Below are 20,122 nucleotides of genomic sequence, written 5' to 3'. Positions count from 1 at the left end.
ATGCATCAAATAAATTTGTTAGTCTCTAAGGTGCCACAAGTCCTCCTTTTCTTTTTGCGGATACAGACGAACACGGCTGCTACTGAAATCTGTCTTTCACGGTGCTTAAGTTGAAACTTGATGAGTCTGGGAAAAAAAGTGATCAGGGAAGGGAAATTTCCCAGTTCCTAATAGCAATTTGGAGACTGGTAATTGCAGATTAACAAGTACAACATACACAAACTCATATCCATGTGAAGTGATGAAATGCCTCAACCCGTACCATTGAAATCAGTGGGAGTTTTGCCACTGACTTCAGTGGGCACAAGATCAAGCTCATAATGCATTAAATAGTCACTCTGGTGCAGCTTGATAATCATGTGCATGCGGGAGGCTATTAATAATGCATCCCTTTTGAAGTTGTATGCAGCTGCCTATGCACATGACATGTTCTACTGGTATTTTTATTATCTGCTCTGTGAACATGATAGACAAATTTCTAATTTCATTGACTAGGATCTCAATTAAGTAGATCTGTGGTGAAGATGTTTAGGGTTACTATTTCCCAGAGCCATATCCAATTGTGAAAGGAATCTGCTCGGATTAATGAGAGAGGGAATAGATGTTTGTGGTCTGCATTCTACATGGGAGCCCTTTTCCTCTTACTATGTCTTCCTCTCCCAGTCCTGACCGCACCTGAGGTGGCCATGGAGTGGGTGAAGAACTGGTCTCCAGGAGAAGTTATCTTGCTGTGCCTCTGAATCCCTAAGAGCATGGTGATTGTGTCCACCCCCCCTTGCCGTCACGCTCGTAGCGGAACCAAGGAAGGGGCATAGTTTCCACAGCTGGATGCCATTGTAGCATAGAAGTATTTGTGTGGTGGGAGTGCTGGTGAGGAGGAGGCATAGACTGTGCTGATCCCAGTATCTTAGCAAGCTAAGGAGAGACTGAAAAGGCTCTGTAGAAGTTCAGAGTCTTAACTCCAGTATCCTCCTCCTTCCCCCATCCTGTCTAGCCATTAACTCAGGCTGTGTGAGAAGCGATGGTATCCCTCCATTATTAGAACGGGAAAGTACAAGATGGCACATTGTAAAGGTACTGGATAGACCACACCAACTAGCTGGAAATGACGAGTCACTGGAGGAAACTGATGAGGAAGGGTGTGCGCTAATTGTATGTGTTGGCAGTGTGAAAAAATGTTAATGTTTGAGTGAAAAAAAATCCGTAACTTTCATGAAAACTGCCCTGTTTACTATGCTCATTAATAGAATCTGTAGCTGTGGCATCAGCTCCCAGTCTATCACCTTAACAGTTATCCTTAGTGGAAACTCAGAACCAAATACTTGCTTGACTCATGACCATATTCTACATGGAATAACCAGAGTACAGATCTGTGCTATTTTAACACAAATGCCCTGGAAACGCACATTTTACAAGTACAGCCATGCTTGGTGCATGTATATTAATGTGGTAGGGAGGGGTTCACTGGGGAACTTTCTGTCATTTTTGGAACCACTGATTAATACTTCGTATCAGGTGGCCTTTTCTGTAGGAATGCAATTCCCCTGGGCTCTCAGTGATTGGGTCTAGTGGAAGTATCAGACTGCAGGATCTAATGAGAGAGACAGTGAAAATATCATAGGCCTAAATAACCATAGAGCAAAAATCTTTTGTGGGGGAAGTTGTTAAATTGTTTCTAGTAGTGGGTAAAACTATTGTGACTTAGGAATGAGGTCAGTAATTTAGAGACAGTGTCTTTTGTTCTTTCTTTTCATTTGGCAAGGAGCTGAACTGAACATGTCAGAAAAGATCATGAACGTAATGCTATGCTAGTTTCTAAGCAAAAGTTGTCAGTGATTTATTAAACTCACTGCTCCTGGAACAAAACCCTTTAAAACATGTCAGTGATTTCCGCCCCCATTCTCCAGTGATTATACAGTTATAGTAGAAACCAGAAAAACTTGAAAACCTGTGACCTGCTCCATTCTGCAAACACCACCCTGAACTCTCAGAGCCCAGCCAGATTCTTTCTGTCTTGCACATCCTTGTCGGTAATACAGATTCTGTAGGTGAAATGACGTCACCCTTTCTATAGAGTGGGGTTGCAGTGGTGAAAATGAGGACAGAACTTGACTCTGCAATCAGAATGTAGTTCACATTTCTGTTGATACTAGGGGAGCCACAGCAGTGTGGACTCTGTAGGGCGTACAAAATAGTAAGATACTTTTATCACTGAAGTCAGCAGATGTGAGACTGAATACACACACAGGGAAATTAAGATTGGTTGATTTAAGAAGTTGCCATTTTTACTTTGTGATAGGAGAGTATAAGCCCTGCGCTGACAAAGCAAGTGCCAGAGAGGCCCATGGGACGGGGCTAGCCCTGCCCTTCTGGCCTTGTCAATCATGTATGATAGGGAGCAGGCCTTAAAAAAGGGAGGGAACTGTGGTCATCTGGGGAGGGGAGCAAAGCAAACGGATGCAATTGCCCTAAGCAGGAGACTCTTAGAGCATCTCCTGGAGCCATAGGGGGAACTCCCATCCAGTAGATCTTCACCCCCAACCCTGCCGGGAATACAGTGAACTCCCAGGGAGAGACTTAAGAAGGCCTGCCAGGGGTGGAGTCCCTGGTAAGAAGTAAGGAACTGGGGCCTGTGTTGGAGCCACTGTGTTCAGGTTCTCCCACCATCTGGGAGAAAAACCTGAGGCTGCTCCTTTTACATACGGACTCACTTGTCAGAGCAGAGTCGCACTTTAATACAAATTATCTCCCCAGCTATACAGAGAAGAGGCTTTAAACCCCTAAATGCCAGACTGTGAATGCCTGAATTACTTCTGAATTAATGGCGACTGCTGTGAGTAACAGCTCCTCAGTATGAGGAAGTCCTCCATAATCTGGCCCTAAAGTAACAGGTAATTTCAGGATAACTTGAGCTCTCTCGGTGCCTCTATGTATTTGTGCGGGTAGTGAGGAGAGCTACATACAAATGGGCTTTCTTCTTTACCAGCCAGGAATAGCGATGGAGGCTCCTAATGGCAGTAGACAATTGCAGCAGTGGTTACCTTGATGTTGAAGTTGTAAATTTAGCTACTGTTAATATGAAGTAGTGGTGCTAGAATGTGTCTCTCTGTATATCTGAGATTTCCCTGAGATTTCTGTGTGCTGATGGAAATTGATTTTGCCTTTGGGAACCTGAGGGTATAAATTGTATTCCTAATTGACCTGAGCTGAACTAGGAGAAACTGCTGATGTGTTCGCTTTCTTTAGCAAGTGATTGATTTATTTTATAAGCCATTACATGGGCCACCTCCAGCTGCTGGGGGCAGGGAGAATGGAGATTTTAAAAAAAAAACATGACCTGAGTGACATGTATATTTAAAAAAAATGTTGCCATCTGCATTAATATTTTAATTCCTTGCATGTTGAGGGAAAAAAGTATCCATCAGATTATGGATTTAATGCTTTTTCCAATGCTTACGTCTGTTGATCGTTGGGTTGTTTCAAGGATAAGACAGCAATACCCCCCTCCCTCCCCCGCCCTGCGCGCGCGCACCTTCTCCCTCCTCTGTGCCCAGGACTTCTGAAAACCAGCAGCTGTTCCTCTGGTTAATGGTGCTGGTTTCAAAGCAGCTTCTAAATTGGGTGGACAAAGGGAAAGGATTGAAAAGCATGGGTGAGGGTGGCATTCAAAGGTCAGACAGTAGGAGGCCTTCAGAGGTCAGCGTGGAGGTTAATTGCACTCTGGTACTCAGCCTGATATTGGGCTGTCCAGGGTATGCTTAGCACATGCTGTTTGCTCAGAGGATTAAGATGAAAATATGTTCTCCTTGCTTAAGAGAGCACATAAACAACCCATAAATGGCCCATTAACCTACAAAACTGCACTAAAGAGCAAGTGGTAAAGCAAGCCATAGGAGACCTGTGACCCAGCAAATTCCTTAATTGGATTGTGGACTTTATCATCCGTGCTAAATGCAGCTAATTTGAAATTAGCAAAGACAAAAGAAACAAAAGAAAAAAGAGCAAGAGACTTAGAAGGTCTAGTCTAATGTTTAACTACAGTATTTTGAGGCTGGATTTAGCGATGAGTACCTTGTAATCCCTGCTATAAAACAATCCTGGTGAATACTTTGGTAGTAAAAATTGCACATCTGAATGTGAAGTTATTAAGCAGTTGAATAAGACATAAAGGCAATAAAGTTTCCAAGTTTCCTCTCTCTAAATGATTTAAAAGAGAAAAATCTCTATCAGCTGTACAGAAGATAGCTCAGAACTTTAAGGGAACTGCTGGTTCACTTTTTAAAAACCTTTTAGCATGCCTAAACTCTAATAAATAGGTTTGTTACAATATTCATTTTTGAAGAACTGGCAAATCATTTTAACTTTGTCTGTTTTAAAGCTTTTGACATTTTAATTTTTTTAAAGACCTTTAAAAAATGTAAGAAGTGAAATCAGTGCAGATTGTCTGTACCAAAGATTGAAGTCCCCAGAACAGGTACATTACAGGTACATTTTAGAAGCACAAACTTCCTCACTCTACCTTGCCAGTGCATCTCAGTCTTGACCTGGAGTGGGAATGGATAGCTTAGTCTCTATACTCGTTCCAGAGACTGGCATCAATGGTGGTGACTGTCCAGTTTACTTCACCTAGACCACGACAGAGCCGTAAAGCCTCTGACAGGCGGTGAAATGGCAACAATTTTAGTTGCAGCTTCCTCAGCTGAATTGGAACAAGTTACCTAAAGGAGAAAAGCTAGGTCACTGAAACCTGCATCCCAGCCCATTGCAGCTGGATTTTGGGTGTGGGTGTGAGAAAGAGAAAGGGACCACCATTTTTGTTTGTTTTTTGTGCAGCGTCTAACACAGTCCATGATTAGGGCTTCTAGGCTGGTACTGCGACAACACAAAATAAATAATACAATACTGTTTCATTGTGCTAGGCATTGTGCGCACACATAGTATAGCATCCCTGCCCTGAATAGCTTGCAATCTATATAGACAGACATACTATTATCTCTGTCTGACTGGTGGGGGAATTGACAGACAGACTAAATAACTTGCCCAAGGTGACGGGAATTCTGTGGCAGAATGAGAAATTGAACCCAGACCCTCAAAGACCCAGCCCACTGCCACAAAATCATCTCTTCCCCCCCCCCCTCCCCGCCAGCTCATAAATACACACTTCCATTTTGCAATTAACAACATTTTGGCTACAAGGTCGTTTTTCATCTACAGTACAGTGGAAAGCTAAATACTTAGGAAGAGTTCTATTCTATCACTATTTAAAAGCAGTGATGGTAATGGCATTTTGGCTTTTATAATTTGCCAGTACCTGAGGAGGGAGGCTGTGGCTCTTTAGAACATTTTTTTTTTTTCTTTCTTCAAGGTCAGCATTTTTCTTCCTCCTTGGGGCCCTGATTCAGCAAAACACTTAAGCATGTGATTAAGTCCCATTTGATTTCAGTGGAACTTAAGCAGTTGGGGCATAGGGATGTAATTTTTTATTATTTACATTGAAGATTGTTTTGCGGGGTTTAATACAGCCCCAGATTTCAAAAGGTGCCTTTATAATTGCAATGTCAACTTCCATGCATAAGAACGTGCTTGTAACAATCTTGGAATTACTATGCAAATAGCAAAAACAACGAAGAGTCCTTGTGGCACCTTGGAGACTAAGGATATATCTACACTGTGCAGTTGTTGCCAAAACTTTTGTCTTTAGCAGGTACTTAAAAAAGCCCCCCCACGAAAGACAAAAGTTTTGCCAATGCAAGCAACAGTGTGAATGCGGCTTTAACGGCAGGAGCGCTCTCCTGCTGACAAAGCTTCTGCCACTCGTGGGGCTGGAGTATTTTGTTGGCAAAAGAGCGTTCACACTCGCTGACTTTTAGCAACAAGGGTTTGTCGACACAGCCTTGTCGCTAAAAGCTCCGTAGTGTAGACAAGCCCTAACAAATTTATTTGGACATAAGCTTTCGTAGGCTAAAACCCACTTCATCAGATGCATGGAGTGGAAAATACAGTAGGGAAGTATATATACGCAGTACATGAAAAGATGGGAGTTGTCTTACCAAGTGGGGGGGCGGGGGGTCAGTGCTAACAAGCCAATTCAATTAAAGTGGAAGTGGGCTATTCTCAACAGTTGACAAGAAGGGGTGCAAATCACTTTTGTAGTGCTAATGAGGCCAACGTAATCAAGGTGGTCCATTTAAAACACAAACCTATGCAAATAGCATTGTTGCGCACAAGTCACAAATTAAGTGGTCATTTTGCACATTGAAAACTATGATGGGAAATGCATTTGCAATTGTAGAGGGCAGGAAGAAGCCCCTATGAAGATGTGGCTTAAAAGGCCTATAAATATTGTGGGGGCAGATCTTCTGCTGGTTTAAATTGTCATAGGCCTATTGATGTCACCAGAGCTATGACCATTTACACTAGCTGAGGAGATCTGCCTCAGGGTGCATACAAACCTCCTCTTGATATCTAGTGAGTTACATGTATATCTCATCAGATACAATTTGAGATGAGTCAACCTTTAAAAAAGCATAAAGGGTAGCTTCCTAAGTGACTTTATTTTTTAGCATATAAATAGAAAAAATAGATCAGATGTAGAGATTTAAGCAGTCATGCTAGTTACAAAAGGGTTTAACCTATATTTTCAAAGGATATAACATGTACAATCCAATGTAAAGCAGGAAGCATTTCATCAACTCTGGATAATAATAATAATTGTTTTTCTCAGTTTGCCCAGGAGAATGTAAGGAACAATTGTTCCCTTTGTAGAAATTATGGACTCTCTCTCAAAAAGATTTGCTATAAAATAGGAAAACATTCGTGTAGCCACTTTGGAATATTACACGACAAGCCACATTATTCATAATTCAGTATGTTGGGAGAATCCTAGTTTGGTTGAAATTGGAAGGATTTAGGCTAATATTGATTTTGTTGCTAGTGTGGTTTGTTTTACATTTTGTATATGCATCTTGTGCTTTGAATGGTGTACTTCCAATAAACCCAAATAAACAATTGAAGTAGTTGGGAGTAAAGCGAATCCTCCTTTGGTATTCTACGCTTTACGGGTAAACACAATGAAGTGACTTGCAGTTCAAAAATGAAAGGATACATCAGTATGTCATCACATATATTGATACAAGTGATGAACAAACTGATCTACCTCACATTATATTTGAGGGAAGGTGAGAACTCATTCAAGTATAGTAACATTGGAGTGAACAGTTACACAGATCGGGTATAGAATGGGCTTCTAGGTGATCTACCTGGAGGATGGTTAACGTGGAAATGGGTCAGAAAATAGAATCACTGGAACTGTTGCTGAGCAGCAGGAGTATGGTTAGAGGGTTTGGGCTTCATCCATGAGGTATGTGCTAGAAGTCCAGTGCTCGGTATTGAAAGGGGGGGGGGGGCTGCACCTCATGTTCCTGCAGAGATCAATTGAAAGAGAAGCAACATCTCAAAACTGGGAAGGGGGATAAAACGGAGAGAAGATAAACGATGTATTTACAGGGACAAATTTGGAGCTACTCCCATTGACAGGGGCCCAAAATTTGATCCATAATGTAAAAAATGTATTATTGTCAATAAGCATTTATAGCTGTCACATTCAGCCAGAGAGGGAGAAAAGCAGTGCCTTGTATTGTTCTCTCGTGTTATCCAGGGTTACCCTTGATTTGCTCTAGAGCCTGTTGCCTTCCTGCTCAACAGGAAAAATAGGGGAGTCCTAAAAAACAAACAAGCCATAAACCAAACTGCAGTCCACCTAATGGACTATGTAGGGTTGTTAAGACATATTCAGAGAATGGCTTCTCCAGAGTTGGTATAGTGTATGAAATGAGAGGGTATTAAGAGAAGAATGTACAAACTTCAGATGAATGCTAAGGCCATTGACTTGATATTGGATTCAGAATGATGATGTATCCTACAGCAGATGTCTGGGATTTTTCTTTGAATCCCCCTTCTCATAACTTATATCAAACTTTGTTTTAGTGCCTTTTTTAAAACAGAGAAGTTACTCAAAGGCACAAAGAAATTCCCATTGAAAGTCAGGGGGAAGTGCACCTGTGTCTTTGAAAATCTTCCCCTAAAACAATACATGTTCATCCCCACACCCTTGCTTCCACCCTCCCTCCTGCTTTTCCCAAAAAGCCAGAGGAAATTAAGCAAAGATTCAACAAGTACAATGAAATTTCAGAGTCAAAGTTCAAAACACCATCCCCGCCTCACTCTGTTTTGCCTTAGTGTTACACAGATTTTGAAACATGGAGGTTTGGATAGCATGGTCTGATTTGATTTTATTAAAAGAACTGTACTCTGGGTCCTGATAGTCAGCAAATGATTCCTTCCACATTTTGTAGCTCTTAAACTTCCAGCTACCTGAGCTGCAGGCATAATGAGTAACTGTACAGTTAGCTGTCCAGTTGCTATGAAAGATAAATGCAGTTAAATGTGAGCAAAATTATTAGAAGCTGTTTCTCAAGATCAGGACTGATGTGCTGTCGAGCCCTGGCCAGCAGAGTAGGAGTTAGATGATGGTAAAGGTAAAGAAACTATATGTCCCAGTTTTACTGGGGCATTCCTGTTTTTTTTCACAAACTTCTTCTGGGGTATCATTTAATCATTCAAAACATTTTTTAAAAATAACTCCTCAACATTGCTATAGCAAATAGAATTTGCACTGTGTTTGCCAGGAAGAATAGAGTGGAACAAGTGCTCATTGTGATGATCAGTGTTTGGTATGAAAAGAGAAGTGAAATGAGTGTAGATTCCGTGATTGGTGATGTTTTGCTCAGTAGGTAACCTTTTTCAAAAGTGGCCAAGCCCCACTTTCAAAAGTGATTGAGAGGTCTAAATCCCATTGACTTGGCTCCTAAGTGATGACTAACTTTTGAAAATGGGGCTTAGGCTTCTAAGTCATATAGGCCTGGTCCACATTGGGTTGTGCTGCCCAGGGGTGTGAAAAATCAACACCCTTGAGAAATACAGTTAAACTAATCTAACCCCCAGTGCAGACAGTGCTAGGTTGACAGGAGAATTCTCATGTCAACCTAGCTACCCCCTCTCTCGGTGCGGTGGGGTACCTCTGTCGACGGGAGAAGCCCTCCCATCGATGTAGATAGCATCTTCGCTGAAGCTGCGCCACTGGTTGTGTTTTAAGTGTAGACAAGCCCTTGGGCACTTTTCAAAATTTTACTTAAAGTAACGGTTAGCAACACTTGTTCAGTGTTTCATGCAAAAAATCAATCCGAGATCAAGGATGTGATTTCTATGTATGCTAAGGCCCCTTTATGTTACCAAAGGGCTGTAAAGTGGTCTTACTGTGAATGAGAATCAGGTATTAAGTTACTGGAAAAAATTCTCCATTCTGAGCAATATTCCTAGGTTGCAGTACTACTGGGAGTTGGCAGTAGTGTTGACAGTGCTCATTTAAAAACAAAAGTTGACTTTTATTTTTTGTATAGTGTAAATAATGGCACAAGGGAAATATCTGGGGGGTTTTATTATAAAAACATGGCCACCTTAGTTAAAGGTGTAGCTGCAAATGAAAAATAAGTGCATTTAGGCCCACTTTTGCTTCAAAATGTATAGAAACCATGAAAAGTCTCTTTTTAGGGCAGGGGGAATTGTTCTTGCTTGTTTCTTTACATTAGAAGTTCAGATCTTCTCTACCTTGGGAGGTTTCAGAGTAACAGCCGTGTTAGTCTGTATTCGCAAAAAGAAAAGGAGGACTTGTGGCACCTTAGAGACTCACCAATTTATTTGAGCATAAGCTTTCGTGAGCTACAGCTCACTTCATCGGATGCATATATGCATGCAAAAATTTTCATGCTTTGTGTGTATATAATAAGATCTTCTAAACTTTCCACAGTATGCATCCGATGAAGTGAGCTGTAGCTCACGAAAGCTTATGCTCAAATAAATTGGTTAGTCTCTAAGGTGCCACAAGTCCTCCTTTTCTTTCTACCTTGTGAAACTCTTATGGTGACTGGAGAACTGGTTAAATATTTCTATTGCAAGAGAAGGAAAGCTGAGCTATTGACAGGGAAGGATTTTGTGTTTGTTTTTCTATTTGATTATTTCGGACATTTTAACAAGTTTACAAATCCTTGCCATGTAAATATCAGAAATAAAACCATCATTACAACAGTAGCTTTTATTTAAAGAGACTTTATACAGGAAAATAGTCATCAGGTCTGTCTTTTTAACAGGATGTTACCATATTACAGAGGGAGCATCATTAGAAAACCTATAATAGGTTGTTTCTAGTGATGTTATTAAGTTGAGTGAAATCCAAATATACATATAGTTAACAGACCAGGGGGTGTCTATCAAATGTTAATTGGACACGTGTGTTGGTATTTTTCCAGGTGAATGTACTTTGAGTATAGAATAAAAAATACTTAGATACTTGGTTATCTATCTGTCCTCTGTTTATTTTGTATGTAACTGGGGTGTTAATTTTTCCATAACCATGGCCTCCCATATTTTTTTAATTGTTCTTATATGGGAGAGGGGAGGAATTTTTAGTCAGACCGATTAGAGCTCCTACTTTGTAATCTTCTATTTAACTCCAAGGCCCAATAAACACTCAGTTGAAAGGATATCTTTCTTTAAGTTTCAACACTCCACTTTGTCATTTTAAAGTGTGAGAACTTACAAAAACTTCTTCAGTCTCAAGCAATCCCCTAGTAAAAGCGTAGGGGAGGACCAGACTTGACATTTGTGGTGATTGAGGTTTTTAAAAAAAAAAAAAAGTGGGAAAAAGCCCTTTCTCCCCTTTAAAAATCAGAACCAAACCCAACAACCGTCCTTTAGCCCTTCTTTATACACAAGAAAGAAGCAAACGAGCACAAACCACTGTTTTAAAAGTCTACTGCAGATTACATTTAAAGACCATTGAAGCATGAGGTTTTGTTGTTGAGGGTATAGTTGGACCTGTAAAATACCTAGGGTGAAGCTTTAAGTCCTTTATTATGAGGATAAGATAGCCACTCTCTTTTCCCCCTTGAACTGGCGAGAATTTAAGTTAATTTTTCCTTAGGTAACAGGTCAAAAGGAGCCCCACAGAACTTTCAATTATCTGCTTCAGCACAGGGCCATATGGCAAAATGAGTTTTCTTTTCCTTGATTGGACAATATTTTACCTGGGGGTTGTTGTTTTCCAGTGCGTTGATGCCTGACTAAATATGTTCAGGCACGGTCTTCATGGAAAGACGAGGCAAACTTTTCTGTTAAATATTCCTTGCACTAGTAATCAGTCTTGGAGGGTTACAGATTGGCTTGCAAACCAATTAAAAAGCCAGCTTCATCCAAAGGGAGGGGAAAGCTGGCAGTGGGATGCTGCTGCTTTTCCTTTGCTGTATACCCCCAAAACAGTTTGGCTTAAACTGGTTTTATACAATATAAAAAAAAAAAAAAGGGCTGGAGGACCTCAGCTGATCAGAGTACTAAAGGTCCTGGGCACGCACCATAGAACGTATTGGTTTTGAGCTTGGTAGTTCTCTTTTTACAAGGGGCTGTGGATTGTTGTAACACAGTTAGGGACTGTAGGAAGAGGCAAGTCTTCCTGAACTTTACTCCCAGCTTGAAGTTTTAAGAAGTAAGTGGGAGGAGAGGGAAGAGAGGGAACTATAGACAGAGAGAGAGAGATACACAGAGAGAGAATTAAAATGTCAAGAGAAAAAGGCAACACAGAGAAAAAGCTAAATGGCTTTGGGGAGAAGGGGAAGGAGAGGAGCCGAACATCCCTGATCATCATTCAGGCTGTTAACCGCAGTATTTTCACCTCTGCAGTCTCCCCCGCTGCTGAGCGAATCCGCTTCATTTTGGGTGAAGAAGATGACAGCCCTGCACCCCCTCAGCTCTTCACCGAACTGGATGAGCTTCTGGCTGTTGATGGACAAGAGATGGAATGGAAGGAGACGGCAAGGTGAGGCATTTTCCCTTTACTCTGAGAGGGAGGTGCAACTGCTTGGGAACCTTCATGGGAGAGTCGTAGAAAATAACATCCCTGTTTAGGGGATGGTTCAGAAGTTGTCCTCCTCTCAAATTCAACGAGGCTCTTCCATAAGGGAGACCTTAGTGATTCATTTCAGCCTTTATCTAAATCTTCCCTAAAACAGAAGATCTAGAGTACCGGATTTGTTTGAATTTATACTTTATCCAGAGCCAAAAGTGTACTTAGTGCTTTGCAAACAGGTAACTCATGCTGGCCAAAATTGGGTGGCGGAAGTTAAGCTTTAAAAGCTCCGTTAAAGCTACTTCTGTTTTGGTGCCTAAACATGAATCTAGGAGCCCAATATCAGATACAAGTTCAAAAACTTCAGTCTTGGACTTTGTCCTCAGTAGCTGCAAATGACCTTAATTTTAAATGAGTAAAAAACACCCAAGTATTTTTTTTTAATTTTTTTTTAAAAGCCAGTTATTCCCTCGGGGTATTTGCTAGAATAGATGGACCATTTTGATTTTTCTGATTTTATTCTCTGTTTTGTACTCTGGAGTTAATTCAGAGCTGCATGCTTTGTCTGATAGTCCAGGCAAATTGATTTTAGACCATTTTGTGAACAATGCATACAGATAAATTAGATTGGAATGATGATAGAAAATCATGATATCTGCAACTAATTTAGAGAGCAGTATTAGCTGTTTATAATTGCTTCTATTTAGCATCTCAGGCTTGCTAGGCTGACATTTTTCTGTACAGTGACAATAACTTTGGTCTTGAAATTTCATCTCTTTTGTGCTCTATGGGAAGCTGCATGAAGTATTAGATTTGGGTATTCCACTAGAGAGAGGAATTCAGAGTAAATATTTTCCAGAGCTTTTTCCTCTCCTCCTGCACCTTTTGAATATTAGCTTTTTGTTTTCCTTTATTGTAGCTCTGCAAAGCTCTCTCTCCATCTTCCAATCTTAAAGGTCTCTGACCATGTTCTGGTTAGTCCCTCTTATTTGGTTACCTTAATCGTCCTTTACCTTTGATTTTTAATGAGCCACTCTACCTTGTCCCCTTATCTTCATTTTACTTTTCAGTCTCTTGTAGAGGCTATTTAAAGACTCTTCACCTTTACTCTTTAAATTCTTGCTTATTGGTCTTTCTTTTCTCCCTGTATTACTCTTTTCCTTATTATTAGTTCAGTATTTGCATTTTGTTGTGTGCATCACCTCTCTGCTTTCTAAAGCTGATTATTCCTTTCACTGCCTATACCACTTTCCCCTTTTTAGAAGATCTAATGATAAAAATTAACAATTTATCCATTTTCATGTCTTGTATCTAAACTTACATTTCCTTATGTGGACAGAATGTGCCTTTTTCCTTCAGTGTGAAAATAGGCCAGGAGGTTTCTCTTAACTCCACAAATATTGCACATCTTTTAGGCTGCTCTTTAATTGTGATTATAAAGAGGGAGGCAGCGTATGCCTGATGAGGAGCTGTTGATGTGAATTTGATTTGGCTTAGTGGGTAAAAGACAGTATTTAATTGTAAGGACCCCCTTTCAGAGCCAAAGGAAATGAGTCTCAGCTAGGTTTTTCATGAGGGATCACTAAAGTAACTTGAGGGACACTTACCCACAGCTGTCACGTAATTTCAAAGCAGCCTTCAGGTAGGTATAACTTTGGAGGATGGGCTCTTCAGTTTGCTTTATCAAGTCACAGTATAATGAAGAGGAATAGTTTTCCTTTAAATGCTGTATGCTTTATGCAGTGCCATGCTGCTTTGCTGGAACTGCTAGATAGGACTGTGTATATGAGGCCCTTTAATGGTGACACTGTATGTAGCTTACATGCCTAAACTGCGTGACATTAGAGCCACTGCAAAAATTCCAAGCTTGACAGTCTCTTATTCAGAAAGCGTTTTTATTTTGCTGCTGACATCTATGATATGTGAAGTTTTTAAATGTTTCTCTGACAACTTGCAAAGCAAAATCTACCGTAAGCTGAAGAGTGACTGCTTCTGCAAGACATACTAGATAGGACCACCCAACTCTGTGCTCCAGCCTGTAGAGGAGCTGCCCAATCCACATCTCACCACTGTTCACTGTACAGGAACTCCTCATTTAAAGTCGTCCCAGTTAACGTAGTTTCGTTGTTACGTTGCTGATCAATTAGGGAACATGCTCATTTAAAGTTGCGCAGTGCTCCCTTCTAACGTCATTTGGCAGCCGCCTGCTTTGTCCATGGCTTGCAGAAAGAGCAGCCCGTTGGAGTGAGCTGGTGGAGGCTTGGAACCAGGATGGACTAGCAGCCCCCCATCAGCTCCTCGAAGTTCTCTGTGCGGCAGCCGCCCAGCAGGCTATCAATTGCCCACAGTTCAGCTGTCCCTCCCCCTACTGCCGTGTTCTGCTCCTGCCCTCTGCCTTGGAGCTGCTCCCAGGAGCCTCCTGCTTGCTGTGCAGGGGGACTGGGGAAGAGAGGAGCTAATGTCAGGGTGTCCCCCTCCCCCGTACTCCTGCCCCCCCGCTTACCCCTTCTCCATATAGACAAGGGTGGAGACAGGACAGGGCTCAGGACAGAGAGAGCTTGCTGGCCGCAACTGCTGTCTCAACTTCCTGATCTTTTTAAAGGCAATGTACATAGAATGGGGTCAGCGTACTTAAAGGGGCAATGCGCATCTCCCCCCCACAGGGGGTGTGTGTGTGTGTGTGTCTGTCTCTGTCTGCCATGCTGTCTCCCCTCCCTCCATTTGCGCTGCCTTGTAGAGTGTGAGGCTCCATTAACAACATGTTAACCCTTGACGGCTCAGCCAAGTGTTAGTTCATCATTTAGCAGTAAGGCATCTCCTGGGAAATATCCCACCCTCTGACTCCACCACCTCAACCAAGCTTCACAATCACCATGGCTGTGTACAGTATTAAATTGTTTGTTTAAAACTTATACTGTATGTGTGTGTGTGTATAAGTTTTTTTTGTCTGGTGGAAAAAAATTTCCCTGGAACCTAACCCCCCTATTTACATTAATTCTTATGGGGAAATTGGATTTGCTTAACATCATTTCGCTTAAAGTCGCATTTTTCAGGAACAGAACTACAATGTTAAGCGAGGAGTTACTGTATGGTATTAATCCCCAAAGGAGGTTTGAGGATTGAATTGAAACCGTGTCCCCATCAGAACATAACATTTGCATTCAAGAGTTATAGCAAATCGAGCTGCTGTCTCCCCAAGGCCGTACCTATATAAAAATAATTGGTAGAGGTCATAAAAAATTTCTAGCCGCGAGTGAAAAGATATGAATAAAATGTATATGGTGTCCCTGGCTGCTTTAGCAAATGTTGCCGTCAGGTTCATTGATGTTACCTATATTAGGAGCACTAAAATAGATGGGCAGCACCATTCTGAGTGTCGTCTAACCCTGCTCAAAGTATGGCTAGCCAATCCAGGACTTAAAATGATTTGGGTAGAGGGAGCCCGTGTACCTGTGGGCTCCCAACATTGTTCAGACTGGTGGAGTTAAGCCATTGGTAACAGTAGAAGCTTTTTGAGGAATGTTCCTAGTGTAGCCAAGGTTCACATGGGACTGTGTGAATTCATCAGAGCCGTACAGTAACAGCAAAAGTCATGGCTGTTGAAAGGTAACAGTTGAAGGTTGGGTCATTAGCAGTTTTTGTTCATTGTGTTGTTACAAGCTGCAATTAACTCAGTTGGTATGGAAGTCAAAGCCATTGTGCTTCCAGGCAAACTTCTTTGCAGTTCAGCAATAGTTAAAGGACACATTGTAAATTGGCAGCAAAATGAAAAGGCCTGAAACCTGAGCAGTGGCCTGTGGCTACTACTTGAATTTTTGGATCCACTGCCGTATGCTCAGGAGCTAGTCCAGTTTGCCAGTAATGAGGCTGTCATACCAAAAGTCTGATCCTGTGATTGCACCAAAAAGACATGAAACGGTTTTGTGGTCTTTGGAATTCATTTTGTTCCTTGCTCTTCTGGTGAGCAATGTCAAACAGTGTGTTACCTCCATTCAGTATGTTCCAAGCTAGGATTGCCAGGCATCTGGTTTTTGACTAGAACGCCTGGTCGAAAAGGGAGAATGGCGGCTCCAGTCGGCACCACCGACCTGGTTATTAAAAGTCCAGGAGGGGGTCTGGGGCCAGGGAAGCTCGGTGTGTTGCCCTCGCCCTGAGTACCGGCTCTGCGGCTCCAATTGGCTGGGAACCATGACCAATGGGAGCTGCGGGGGATGGTGCCTGCAGGCGCAAAGGCAGTGCTCACCGCGCAGAGCCGCCTGGCCACCCATGCGCCTAGAGGCCACAGGGACCTGGTGGCTGCTTCCTCCAAGCCACAGTAACCGCCGCTGGGACCACCCCCTCCCCTGCACATCCCAGCCTCCTGGCCCAGCCCTGAGCCCCCTCCAGATCCCCAACCCCCCCAGCCCCAACCCCAGGTGGCGTCCTCACTCCTCCTTGCACCCCAAATCCCTCATCCCTGGCCCCACCCCCTGCCTGAGCCCTCACCCCCACCACCCATCCCCCCCTGCACCCCAGCCCGGTGAAAGTGAGTGAGGGTGGGGAAGAGTGAGTGATGGGGGGGGGCTGAAATGGAGCGAGTGGGGGTCCAGGGCCTTTGAGAAGGGGCGCAACATGGGTGGGGCCTCTGAGAAGGGGCGGGGCAAGGATGTTAGGTTTTGTGAGATTAGGAAATTGGCAAACGTATTCGTAGCCGTGTGATGGACTGTCTAAGAATTGTATACAACAAGGGTCCTTGAAGAAAAAGAGGCTCCTTCACCCACTTTTTGTGGACACGCTAGAAATAATTTCATCCCTTTCTTGGCCTACTGACCAGTGCAGTTGTTAGCAATGTTACACCATGGTGGGTATTGAACTGCCCCCTAGTAGGTTCTCAAACCATGATTAGAGTGTAAGGAAATGGTTTGGGGAGCATTTAAATGCAGCCACATCAGATTTTTCTAATGTATGAGCAGCTGGCTGTTTGTACCGGGACCGGCAGTGTCATTCTGAAATCTGAAGCATGCAGTGTCACTGCGCACTTCGGGGAGTCTTCAGATGCTGCATTTTCTAAATCTGGGACAGTGTTGAGGGCCCGGGAAGCATAACTGAGGTTTTAAAAAAGACTTACTGGTTTATTTTGCTCTGAATTAGTCAAAGTGATCCAAACTGGGTGTTGGATGGGAGTGAGGTGCAGTGAAGCCAGGTGTGTAGAGGTCAGGAGTAGAACTGGACTGAGGTGATGAAAAAAATTTCAAATAATCAAGCCAGCAACCTCTTGCCCTGAATTGATTTGTTGTTATGCTACTTTTATAGACGTTCTCTCTTTGAATACCAGGAAACTCCACAATGCTGAATTCACACCACAGTAAATATTAATGGGTACATGTATGGTAGACCCTTACTGGAACACGCTTCGCAAACAAACCTTGAACCTTAGCAAATGGGGTCCCTGCATCCCACCTCTAGCCCCGCCCACCATGTGGAGGGCTGAGATCTCCTCCAGTCCCACGGCTGAGAGGTGGAGAGGTGACAGATCCTCTAACCCCAGGGCCACTGCTGGACAGAGTGCTCCCCTGGCCCTGGGACTGGAGGATCTGTTTCTCTTCCTGCCGCCCCGCGCTATAACAAACCCCGGCTATACTGAACACCTGGTTTGTATCCCCTGCGATTCATTATAGTGAGGGCGTACTGTAGCACTTAGGCACATCTCCTCCCCTTTGATCCCCTTGAAAGTTCTTCCCTTGTCCGAGAATGTTCTCTTTGCTCAACCAACTGCAAATGCAACTTTCTGCATTTGACCTCCAACGTTATTTTATCAAAAGTGATTCTGACACCTAAAATCAGTTCTAGCCTAGGCCTTGGAGGATTGGGTCCTTGGTTATTTTTAATAAAAGAGAGTTTTGTGTCCCAAACTGTGAGAGCTTCTTTTAATCTCATCTTTTGAGACTTGATATCAAGGTACATAAATATCAGCTGTACTGAACATATTTGTGCTACCTGGGTATCTGCTCAGTACTAACTGAACTACCAGTGTTCTGCTCCAGCATGCAAAGGGCTCACTTTATAACCCCTAATAAAATCTTCAGGGATATTCCAAGAAGAGCGGGTCCTACCTAGGACATTACTTATGGGAATGCAACTGAATGATTATAATATTATTAGCAATTCTGAGATGGCTGAATTATTTAAATGATTAAATTACAAAAATTATACTAGGACTGAATCTCAATCAATTGTAGTGTTTTTTTGTTTTTACTCTGATGGGGCTTTAACTTGGTGATTTTTAGCTATGCTAATAGTAACTACAAGTAATGAGCACTGACTAAGCACTGAATTGACCCAGGCAACTTACTGTCCCTCTGGGCTATTGAACACTAACCTCCAATTTAAGGGTTATTTTAAGTCACCCCTGAATCAGAGCTAAATATGACTAAAACTTGAATTAGCTGAGATTTTTATTTTTCTGCTAATCTCTGTTCATCCTTTCATACCATCAGCAAACAAAGCCAGGTGAATAGGTGGAAATTAAGAGCTCTACAGTATGAGGGAATGTGAAGGGTAAATAACCAAAAATATAACTAACAAGAAATTATTTAAATGTATCAGAAGCCTGAGAGATTTGGAAGGTGTGCTGGACTACCAGGCAGTAAAGGGAATAATAAAGATATGCAGAGAAGCTAAATGATTTCTTTGCATCAGTCTTCACCACTCAGGATGTTGTGTGTGATACCTATCTTGAACATATTCTGTTTTCAGGTATCAAAGAAAAGGCATTTTCAGAGATTGAAGTGTCAAAAGAAGAGGAATTGGAACAGATTGCTAAACTAAATAAATTTCCAGATTAGGTGGTAGACACTGAAGAATTCAAAGGGAGTTTAAGAATGAAGTGATTGGGAACCAGGTTTTTATAGGTATTTAGATGCCTAAAGATGCTGATAGGCTTTTAGTGGGATTTTCAAAAGCACCTAGGCACAAGCTTCCATTGATTTCTATGTGACTTGGCTTGAACTGCAGGAAGTCTCCACCTAGGAGAATGTTTGGTTTGTGAAACAGAATTTGCAGGAAGATCTATTCAGTAGAGCTTTAGGAGTGCATTAAATATAGCAGTTAACAGTTCAAACACTTATAAAAATAAGTTAAAGCTTGCTTTATCAAAGCTAAATATTGCAGATTATATGGAGAAAACCAAATAAAAAACAAATCCAAATCAAACATGGGAAAGTGCTTTATTGTGAATTATACACCTTCAACAAAAATGTCAAGGTCTTTTTAATTTTCAGGATTTATGTTCATGCAGGGTAAAATTCAGTAAATCAAAAAACCCCAGCCTCTGTAGACCTAACAGTCCTCCTTCAGTATTTTCAGACCAAAGTCACAACATTTTGTTTGGGTAAAAAGAAGTTTTTTAAAAGTCTCAAAATGTTTATTCTCAAAATCTGTTAAAATAATATCCAGGAATAGCTTAAATTAAGCATGTTTCTACTCTGAAAATCGATTATGTAAAAATGTCATCCTTACTCATGGTTCCCTGTGTACACCAGTTACATCTGCTTTCTGTAGAGAAAGAAATTAGTTTTTATGAGTTTCACTTTCTTTTGCTAGCACTGTAGTGTTAACATGTCTAAGGAAGAAAGCTGATTTTTTTCCTCCTTATACCTCCTTGGAATTGTTTACTAAGTTCCAATCAGTCACACCTGTGCAAACCAATTGAGGGTTAGGCAGGGGCTGTTGAGGGCAGAATTTGACTTGCAAAACTTTGTTACCTGTGTTGTATGAGAAGGAAAGAACGCACCTGGCTGTTGGTTGCGCTAAGTATTGGCCTGCAGGTCACACTCTTTCTGTATGATCTGATACACTTAGGCACAATAGTGAGAATTGAAGATATTTCTTTCTCTTTGCTTTTGAAGGTTTAGGCCTGATGCTTTAATGCTTTAACCTGATGACATGGTTTTAGGTGTGTAAATAATGTTTTACATGCAATGGTATTTAACCTTTGCTCTAATCTTCTACTAGGGAGATGAGCTTGCAGGTTTTCCCCCCCAGGAAAATGCCATTGAATCATTAAACAACTAGATACAGAATGTAGAAAGCTAATAACTTTTTTTTTTTTTTCAATTAAGAAGGGCTTCATGCAAACTGATTCCTCCCCACCCCATCCTGCCCAATTTTGATTTTGGATGTTTCAGG

The 20,122-nt window shown here is 41.8% G+C and overlaps 1 protein-coding gene across 8 annotated transcripts in view; it reads left to right on the top strand.

Moving 5' to 3' along the window:
- Positions 1 to 20,122, top strand: part of SLC4A4 (solute carrier family 4 member 4) — a 259,907-nt gene that overhangs the window by 99,736 nt on the left and 140,049 nt on the right. For all 8 annotated transcript variants that reach the window (XM_048846797.2, XM_048846802.2, XM_048846805.2 and 5 more), the window contains exon 4: positions 11,791 to 11,926. In XM_048846797.2, coding sequence (XP_048702754.1) covers positions 11,791 to 11,926 — 136 coding nt within the window. The remainder of the gene's footprint in view (positions 1 to 11,790; positions 11,927 to 20,122) is intronic.

Source organism: Caretta caretta, chromosome 4 (genome assembly GCF_965140235.1).
Source record: "Caretta caretta isolate rCarCar2 chromosome 4, rCarCar1.hap1, whole genome shotgun sequence".
In the NCBI taxonomy this organism is placed as follows: domain Eukaryota; kingdom Metazoa; phylum Chordata; order Testudines; family Cheloniidae; genus Caretta; species Caretta caretta.
This window is presented reverse-complemented; position numbering and strand designations above follow the sequence as displayed.